The 10594-nt window shown below is 39.0% G+C and overlaps 1 protein-coding gene across 1 annotated transcript; it reads right to left on the bottom strand.

Annotated features, from left to right (window-relative positions):
• Positions 1 to 8555: 8555 nt before the first annotated feature.
• LOC113345280 lies at positions 8556 to 9086 on the bottom strand. The gene has a single exon (XM_026589066.1). The coding sequence runs from the start codon at positions 9084 to 9086 to the stop codon at positions 8556 to 8558; it is 531 nt and encodes a 176-aa protein (XP_026444851.1).
• Between the last annotated feature and the right edge of the window lie 1508 nt (positions 9087 to 10594).

The raw sequence follows: 10594 nt of genomic DNA, 5'->3' as shown, positions 1-10594 counted from the left end.
TACGTCATCGGCACTTTAAAAGATCAATTTACAAAAATTTTTTTACAGTTTCTTAATTTCACAGCGCTTTTTAAATTGTAGTTTACCAAACAACCTGTCGCTTTATTTTCACAACACAATACAACAAAGCAGAACACAACACAACATAAAATCACTTTTCTAAAACTCACACCAATACCAAATTTGGTTTATATAAAAATTCACGGTCTTCCTAAAGATAAATTTTTTTATAAATTTTTTAAACCCGAAGAAAAACCATTGTAATGCTTATATAAATAAATAAACATCCCTCGCTAAGGGGATTCGTCCGTGGATGTAGGCATAACTCGCCAAACCACGACATTGAATTCTTGTCTCCTTTATTTATCTTTAATTCTTCTTCTAACCATATTTCACATCATCATCATCATCATCATCATCATCGTTTTTTTTGCCAAAAATTATTTTTGGTACAAACATTAGCGCTGACTAAGGGAGTTCGTGTAAAACAATCATATTTTTCCAGTGAGAAATATACGACATAAATCATGCACGAGATTCCATGCAAATTAGTTCAAGAAAAAAATTTAAAAAAAATAGGGTTCAGAAAGAAAAAAAAACATTCGCAGCATTTGCAGAAAGCATGGCGAAACAGTAGCAGAAAGTGTGGAAAAATTCCTAGAAATAGTACAAAATAAATATTACAGAAAGTGTGACAAAAGCACCTCCGCTGAGCTAAGTTGACCCGGTTCAATGCGAGCCTCCATGGATCCTTACACGAGCTAAGTCGTCTGTCAAACAAGCTGGTCCAACTCTGGTCCAACTAGTTAAACATATCCCAGACTACCTTCCGCTCCGACCATACAACATCAAGTTCCAGTCAGCAGTCCCACGTCAGTGCAGAAAGCCTCATGTCAGCACCAGAGTATCATATCAGCAGTGCGACACCAACACCATGACGTCTGGTCAGCACAGACTTGGTGCCATGTCTGCACTACATGTTATAATTTGGTTTTCCCCGTCAGCAAGTATTGACACGTCATCTGTCACGTAAACATCGGATTTTCTGAGTCCAACACGAGTTTTCAACTTCCTATTTCGTTTCTTTGATATTTTCTTCGTATCAAGTCCGGACTGAGTGATTTTCGGCTAGTTGTGATCTTCTTTCAATTGCCTAATACATGGAGGTAAAAATTCTGATGTTTGAAAAACTTTTATCTATACTTGGAGCAGCAACGTGATCGATTTTGAAATTCGTGGATATCGAAGTTTGCGAAATTTTTTGCATGGATGATCGAGTTCAAATTTCGTTAGATTTGTTGCCTATGAGGAATGCTTAGATCTTTTAATTTTTAGTCTTGCATCACATTGGAAGAACCTAAAGCTTCACCTTGTAGTGAGCACTTAAGTCTTGATTTTATCGCGAACATAAAGTATATTTGTGCACACGAGTATAAATACTTGCATCTATACAAGCACAAAATCTTATCTAAACCCACGAGCACAACACCCAACATTGGATCAATGACTCGTACTCAACACAAGCAACATGACATCATGCCTTACTAACGAGCGTGATACAACTTTGCTATGAAACGATCATAAAGCTTTACCACATCCACAAGAAAACTACATTCAACTCAAATCTCGAGTAGCTCTCGAGAATTACATTTCTACTACATGAAAAATGGTCTCCCCTAGCACGTGATCAAACTCATTGCAGGTTACCACAGTTGGGGGTGTCGTTGTGATATTTCTTCTAATAATGGGGTGAACTGAGTTTTACTATAGTAATAATAACTCATGCTTGGGGGCGAGTTATGTCGATGGTATTTGATGCGGAAGGAAAACCGAACTTGTTAACCCCACAACAAGTTGAAGGTTGGGGGGCGATGTTTGTACCCCCGATAAAAAAATTACAAAGCCCGCTAGTCAAGAACGCAAGCCCACGTTTGCTTCTACTGACACCCAAAAGAAGGTTCCAGAACAGTGACAGAGCTACTAAGAATCTAATGGGGACAGTTATTCGCTAGATTTTGCGATATTACTTATTTAGGTTTGATAATTTAGAAATTTTAGATCATAGGGGGACAAAATTGTAGGTGATTATTGGAAAATTGGTAAAAAAAACTAATATTTTGTGTTCTTCCCTTATTATTAACAGCTTTCTTGGGATAAATGGTCAATGAAAGCTCTATATTGCTCGCAAATTCAAGAATCAGATAGGCAATATGCTAATATGAAGATAATAAATTAATTCAAAATGGCTTGAATTGGTCGATTAAACTCTTCTCTAGCACGTCTATTATACTATCAAGTATATCAACGTGTTAGCAAAAAAAAAAATTATAGTTAAGAAGAGGTGAAAAAAATTTGGTAACTGGTTTTATATCATGACTTTCGATGGATAAATTTGTCCCCCTAGACAAAAGTTGTAGCTATGTCCCTGTTCCAGAAGTTTCCAGATGTCTGGCTTCCCAGTTTACTTGCATATGAAGGTTATCTCGTAATTAAGGTCTAACATAGATTAATATAAATATATGGGTCTAAATCCTAAGAGAAAACATTTTCTATGCTTTTGAATACGGAGAAAAATCATTGTAATGCTTATACCGATAAAACATATCTCCACAAGGGGATTCGTCCGAGGATATATGTGGGAATAACTAGCCGAACCACATTAAATTCTTGTCTCCTTTATTTATTTGTATTTCGTCATTTTAACCATATTTCACATCATTATCATCATCATCATCATCATCAAATCAATCGTGTCCTAAGCCATTAGTTATTTGGTACAAACATAAATATTAACCAACCCTCACTAATTAGAGCTACATTTCTATCTTATCCCTAATATCAAAACTTATCTTCTATTTTTATTATTTAATTAGTTGTATTTTATTTATTTTGTTAAAGTTTTTTTTTTAATTTTCTTGTTCTTGGTTGTTCTTGGATCTATTCTAGTTTCTCTCACAACAATCAAAAAGTGGAAAAGAAAACAAGAATACCAAACCTGAAAAAAAATTGATTTTCTTTTCTTTTTTTAAAATGCTTCTCGCGTGCCGATTTGTTCTTGTATACGTCGTTCAAAATATATTCATACTAGATCGGCGAATATCTTAGTTGTATGTGCCGAATTTTGGTTCATATTATTCATTCGCGAAACACCTGTCATTCTAATTTTCTAAACTCATTTTTTCTAGACTTTTTTTAGGATACAACCGGCGGATAAGAATCTATCTATTAGCTGACTATAATAATTCGGAAGATAAAATGCTTCCACCCTGCCGTGTTTAGTTTATTTAAATTTTTGAAAATCTATTTGATACAAGAATAAGCAGATATTCTTCTTTTAATCTACTGATTCCTACATGTTCTTCGTGAATGAAAAACAACATCTCCAATCGGCAGGTAAATCACTAAATACCTGCTGATTCTGCATAACTGAGATAATCTTTCAAAATATTTAAAAAAAAGTGTTAAAAAAAGATAAAAATAAAATTTAAAAGCTAATAATTTAACAACTAATTCAATGATCAACACTAATTATATAAAGAATGTATTAGCCATTAACAAAATTAGTTGGATAAGGGATTTTTGAAATTACTTCAAAATGAGCCTATTTTAACTTATAAGGTAGGCCTCAAATTAACCAGGTTTGAAAAGGTCCATAGAAGATTTTATTTAGACTATCTTATTTAAATTGAGGTAAGACGGGAATTAACATTCCGCCATCCTTCAGTGTTATCATGTTGTTTGAGGGTGAAAACGGTTTCTGCTGATTTTGGTAATTTCGGGTGTGTGGGTGAGAAACGAATTTAAACCCTAAACAATGTACTGCAAGGGAGTACTTTAGATTCGAGAGATCAATATGTACAAATCCGGCCTAAACCAAGAAATGGCTGTTCCAGACTTGCTTCGGTCACAAAGTGAAGGAGAAGGGTTGGCTTTGGGGAGGGAAGCGAAGAAAGTGATGAGACCAGAATAGTTGATTCTGGAAGAGTAGTTGTTTTACGACTTGTATCGGAAACTGGGAAGTTAACAGATTGGATAGCTAGCAAATGTTTTCTGAGTGTTGTATGTTCCTGACCTGAACTTGTTGTTCTGTGGAAATAGGTAATGCCTATATATAAGTCGAAGTGAAACGTACTCTGGTCTCGTTAGGAAATGGAAAACGGGTGAGTAAATAGGAGGAGGTGGTAACCGATAACGCCTGGAATTGATGTTCCATAAAAGAAAGCGTTTCACCATTACTCCCTGTATTTACTAACCTCCTCATCCTTATGACACTTTCTTATAACGGGCGTAGTGTACGCCGCGCGGTTTAAACCTCCAAACCAATACCCAATGAGCATCCTCCAGTTTGTGACATGTGTTGATGTCTCGAGTGTTTTCGTGGAAAACATGTAGCATGTTGTTGTTGTCTGGAAAGTTGAACTTGGGAGACTTGCCGGCTCGATGGTGACCTTCGATGGTCGAGATTTTGCAAATTAAGAGGAAAGGTAGTCGTTGATTATTGCAACTCTTCGTTTGGTAGCCAGTGGCATGAAAGCATGATCAATATGGATTTAATATGGCCTGGTTTAGGCGCGGCCAAAAGTTAGGGTTTTGGCTTTGTTTAGGCGCGACCAAACTAGGGACAAAGGTTGCCATGCGTTAGCTGGTAACCTGGTAGGCTGGGGACAGTGTATAAAAAATGGAGAAAGTTAAGGCCTACAGTGATACCGCAAGTGCACGGTTTCGATGTAGTGAGTGCACAAGTACGGGTCGATCCACAGGGACTTGGGTGTGTTCATGAATATTCCTAAGCTAAATGGCAGTGACAGTGCAGTGAGAACAATGAGAAGGCAGTAAAGAGAAAAGCAAAGCCAAGAGGCAGTGAACAGGGCAGTGAAGATGATGAGTGAGCAAAGCAGAAAGAAACAAGGCAATGTAACAAAAACAGTGACAGTGACCAAAGGTCATAGGCAGTGGGTGAGCAGTGGTGAAAGCAAACAAAGCAGATGAAGGGAGCTAGGATCACTAATTCCACCACTAACCTACTGGCGCAGCGTATCAACGGTGATTCAGCTCAATCTAGAAATATAGGTTAAATTTCTAGAGACCTGACTTCTTGAATCGAAGAGTTCAATCAAATTCGATGCAAGGCTCTTGAATTGATGACAGAATCAAATCAATGCAAGGATTTAGAGAAAACTCTAGTGTATTATCTCTTAAAACTGAATGAATAAAACTATCTTACAATCCCTTATTTATATGAACCTATCTTTCCTAAAAATCAAACATCTAAGAAAAGGAATTATAAAAGAAAAAGGAAATCTAAAAAGACCAAAATTAGGAAAGGTATCAAGATGCTGCATCAGGTCCCGCCGGGGAAGAAGGATTCGACCACGAATCTGGAACTGGGTCTGGTGGAACAAAACGTGATAAATAACGAACATTGAAGACATCCGAAGTGTTGATGTTTGCTGGAAGTTGTAGGCGATAAGCATTGTCATTAATTCGTTCCACAACTGTGACAGGACCTATTTTCTTTGCCTTGAGTTTATTATAAGCATGAGCCGGCATTCGATCTTTAGTGAGAAATACCCAAACTTGATCACCTACTTCGAAGAGAACACGACGGCGACGAGAATCAGACGCAGCTTTGTACTTTGAGGAGGATGACTCGAGATTGGTAATAACCTTCGTATGAATCGTATGAATGTTGTCTACAAAATCATCAGCTACACCATGAAGACGTGTACGGTCTGGAAGAGTAGATAAATCCAAAGGACCACGAGGGAGAAGACCATAAACGACCTGAAATGGACTGAACCCTGAACTTCTATTAAGTGAATGATTATGATCAAACTCTGCTTGAGGAAGCTTTGAGTCCCAAGTTTTAATAGAATCTCCCACAAGGCAGCGAAGCAAATTCCCCAAAGATCTATTGGTCACTTCTGTTTGACCGTCCGTTTGAGGATGATAAGCGGAACTCATGTCAAGGCTGGTTCCTAGTAATTTCCATAAAGACCTCCAAAAATGTCCTAAGAATCGAGAATCCCGATCAGAAACGATGGAAGTTGGCAATCCATGGAGTCTGTAAACCTCTCGAAAAAAAAGTGTTGCGACTTGGACTGCATCTGAAGTCTTTTTACATGGAATGAAGTGCACCATCTTGGAGAAACGATCAACAATGACAAAGATTGAATCGAAACCCTTTTGTGTACGAGGAAGACCCATCACAAAGTCCATACTGATGTCCGTCCATGGTTGTGTTGGAATAGGGAGAGGAAGGTATAGACCGGCATTCGTGGAATGACCTTTTGATGTCTGACACACTGTGCAACGTTCGACAAAACGCTCAACATCACGTCTCAATGCAGGCCAAAAATAAGACTGAGAAAGTAAATACAACGTCCGGTCGCGATCAATGTGTCCTTCATTATGTGTTTCAGTAACAAGTTTAAGACGGAGGCTGCAGTCTGGAATGCAAAGACGACTGTCTCGAAAAAGAAAGCCATCGTGCATAGTGAAATCTCGAGAAAGACCATTCTGTACGTCAAGAAGAACTCGACCAAAGAAGTCATCAGACTCATATAAATCAGCAAAGGTGGAAAATCCCGGAACTGATACATGAAGAACGCTCAGCAAAGAATGGCGACGACTCAGGGCATCAGCAACTCGATTAGAAACACCTGACGTGTGTTTGATAACAAACGTAAATTGTTGCAAGTAAGATATCCATGATGCGTGACGAGCTGAGATTTTATCTTGACTGTTCAGGTGTTTTAAAGCATCATGATCTGTGTAAAGAACAAATTCTTTATGGAAAAGATAATGTCTCCAGTGTTTGATTGCTTGAACCACTGCATAAAATTCCACATCGTAAGTACTATAACGTAGACGAGCTCCAGCCAGTTTTTCACTGAAGAAGGCAATAGGTTGTTGCGTTGGCTCAAGACAGCACCAATGCCCAACTTAGAAGCATCACTATGAAGTTCAAAAACTTGAGTAAAATCTGGAAGAGCTAGAATAGGTGCTGATAACAATTTCGTCTTAATGATCTCAAAAGCTGTAGTTGCTTCGGCAGTCCAAGTGAAGACACTATCATGACGAATACAATCAGTGATAGGTGCCATCAAACTGCTAAATTGCGGCACAAATCTTCGATAAAAAGATGCTAGACCATGAAAACTTCGAGTTTCAGATAAAGTAGTAGGAGTAGGCCAAGATTTTATTGCTTCTACCTTGCTCGGATCGACGGCTAGACCTTGTGCTGAGACGATGTATCCAAGGAAGTGAACCTCAGGAGAGCCAAACTCACACTTTTTTGTGTGGCAAATAGTCGATCTCGACGGAGAACAAGAAGTACTTCTCTTAAGTGTGCAAGATGTTCAGTGAAGGACTTACTAAATATGAGAATATCATCAAAATAAACAACTACAAACTTACCTATGAAGGGCCGAAGAGATTGATTCATAACACGCATGAAAGTGCTTGGTGCATTGGACAAGCCAAAGGGCATGACAAGCCATTCAAAAAGTCCTTCGCGAGTTTTAAAAGCCGTCTTCCATTCATCTCCTGGGCGGATCCGTATCTGATGATAACCACTTCGAAGATCCAGTTTAGAGAAAATCGTTGCAGCTCCAATTTGATCTAATAGATCGTCGAGACGGGGAATGGGAAATCTATAGCGTACTGTAATTTTATTTATAGCACGGCTGTCGACACACATCCTCCAAGATCCATCCTTCTTTGGTATAAGCAAAGCTGGGACTGCACACGGACTCAAGCTTTCACGTAAATATCCCTTCAACACAAGTTCCTCAACCTGTCGTCTAAGTTCTTCATGCTCACTCGGACTCATACGATAATGAGCTCTATTAGGAAGAACAGCATCTGGAATTAGATCAATATGGTGTTGAATATCTCTGAGTGGAGGAAGGCCGGGTGGTAACTCATTAGGAAAAACATCCTGAAACTCTTCCAATAGTCTTTGAAAATGTTCTGGAGGTGACGGCAAAGACTTTCTGACAACCGAATTGATCAATATTAGAACATATCTTTCTTCGCGAAGTGTTTCTTCAAAAGCTTTTTGCTGCAAGAAAAGGACTGGAGCTGATGGTGTATGTTGTTTCTCGGGCAAAGAAGGTTGTAGAGTGAAATTGCGATTATTGTAACGAAAACTGTAGGTATTACGATAGCCATCATGTTGTACTCGAAGATCAGATAACCAAGGACGTCCTAAAAGTAGATGGCAAGCATCCATTGGAGCAATATCACAATGAATTTGATCCTTATACGAATCTCCCACCGAAAAAGAAATCAATGCTCGTCGAGTTATGAGTACATCAGTATTCCGATCCAACCATGCCAACTTGTAGGGGTTAGGATGTAGTTCTGTTGATAATTGAAGTTTGGTTACAACCTCCTCAGCAATGACGTTTTCACTACTACCAGAATCAATTATGAAGTTACACACCTTGCCTCCAATAGTACACTTTGAGTGAAAAAGATTATGTCGTTGAGGGTTGATATCTGTTCCACGCGGAGCTAAACACACACGTCGCAACATTAATGCTGGTCCGCTATGCTTTAAGAACCTCTACTTCATCCTGTGGCTCTGTAGTTTCCTCATCGTAAATTACTTCAACGTCATTACCAGCAGTGTCAAGGAGGAGGCCTCTTCTGTTTCTAGTGGGGCAGGAAGACTGTCGATGACCTAAATCTCCACAAGAAAAGCAACGAATTGAGTTTGGTCGAGTTTGTCGAGTGTCAAGAGCTGGAACAATGGGTGTGTCTGCTTTGACAGATATAGCGTCATCTGTCGCAGTCGGAGTCTGATTTGGTCGAGAAGAACGAACAGTAGACCATGATGAGAAGGATAATTTAGTTTGCGCCTCAATAGTCAAAGCTTGCTGATGTGCTTCTGACAGTGTTGATGGATGGAAGAGATTGATTGTGTGTTGGATCTGTTGTCGTAATCCTGCTGTAAACCGTGCCACCAGTTGACGCTCAGAGTCTTGTATATCAACTCGATTGAGAAGTAAAAAAAATTCAGTAGAGTAGTCAGCCACAGATCGATTTCCCTGACGGATGGTATGGAGACGCTGAAACATTAGCTGGTCATAATTGTATGGTTTTCTAAGTTTTGTGAGGCAAGAATGATTGATGAAAGTTTATCCCATGACATAATCTTTGGTTTTCCAAGACGTGCACGAGTTGTCTTCAATTGTGTCCACCAGGCAGCTGCTCTGCCACGAAAACGCATTGTTAAGACAGGAACACATTGATCCATTGGAACTCGTTTGAATTCTAGGATTTCTTCTACCGTGACTATCCAATCGAGCAGTTCTTCAGCTGAAGAATTTCCATGAAACTCTGGTATCTCGGTTTTGAAACCCGATTCCCAATGAATATGAGCTGCTGCGTTTGGTACGTTATCTGGTGCTAGAGTACGGTTGGTGTGTAGAGGAGCAAAGGGATTAACGTCGTCTGCAAACGGGTTTTCTTCGTCATCAACATCGTCTCTGGTACTGTTAACGTGAGCAACATGCTCGCGTACGGCTGGTGCTGGTTGTTGAACCAGAAGGGTTTGGAGGGCAGTTGTGATGGAAGCCATCTGGGCTTGTAGCTCAGTAATGGCGTCACGATTGATTTCTGCTGCAGTACGAACTGGTGTTCGACGAGGTCTCACCATTGTAGTGACAGACAAAGAACGTAGCCTGTCTCTGATACCAACCTGGCGCAGCGTATCAACGGTGATTCAGCTCAATCTAGAAATATAGGTTAAATTTCTAGAGACCTGACTTCTTGAATCGAAGAGTTCAATCAAATTCGATGCAAGGCTCTTGAATTGATGACAGAATCAAATCAATGCAAGGCTTTAGAGAAAACTCTAGTGTATTATCTCTTAAAACTGAATGAATAAAACTATCTTACAATCCCTTATTTATATGAACCTATCTTTCCTAAAAATCAAACATCTAAGAAAAGGAATTATAAAAGAAAAAGGAAATCTAAAAAGACCAAAATTAGGAAAGGTATCAAGATGCTGCATCACCTACACCATGTATTCAACGACTACATTCTTGTTCTTGTGATGACATGGGTTAAGATGTGGTCTGCCCTATGTCTAAGAAGTTTCTCCACTAGAGAAATCATCCCCAATAAGACATTGCTCCATAGCACTAGTTATCTGGCTAAGTATAACTAGTCTAAGGCTCAACATGGTCTGGTTTAGCATGATTGGTGGCTATGTCCACATAGAGATATTCTAACTACAGTGGATACATGGCATCCACTGTGAGAGAAATTTGCAGACATGCCAAAGTGATTATCTCCTAAACATTTTTAACATTCAAGAATGCGTATTCACATCACACAGGATAGCAAGTTAAGGCTTCCTTAAGACCCTAGCAATTGAAACTAACACATGATAAAACTGAAATTAAGACAAAACAACATATGAATTGAAGTTCAAACAAAACAGGGAAAACATATGAGAAACTGGCTAGCCCAGTTCTCTACAAGAGTGAAACTGGCTAACCCATCATATCTTTAACACTAATCCCACACCCATATTTATACCCAATACCCAATTAGGGTTTACAATCAAAATCCCCAA

The sequence above is a fragment of the Papaver somniferum genome, unplaced genomic scaffold (genome assembly GCF_003573695.1).
Source record: "Papaver somniferum cultivar HN1 unplaced genomic scaffold, ASM357369v1 unplaced-scaffold_81, whole genome shotgun sequence".
NCBI classification, from domain to species: domain Eukaryota; kingdom Viridiplantae; phylum Streptophyta; class Magnoliopsida; order Ranunculales; family Papaveraceae; genus Papaver; species Papaver somniferum.
The sequence above is the reverse complement of the archived record's forward strand: the minus strand, read 5'-3'. Positions and strand labels throughout refer to the sequence as shown.

Excerpts from the sequence above, each read along its gene's own strand:
- LOC113345280 (XM_026589066.1), bottom strand. The coding sequence starts at position 9,086 with ATGTTTCAGCGTCTCCATACCATCCGTCAGGGAAATCGATCTGTGGCT.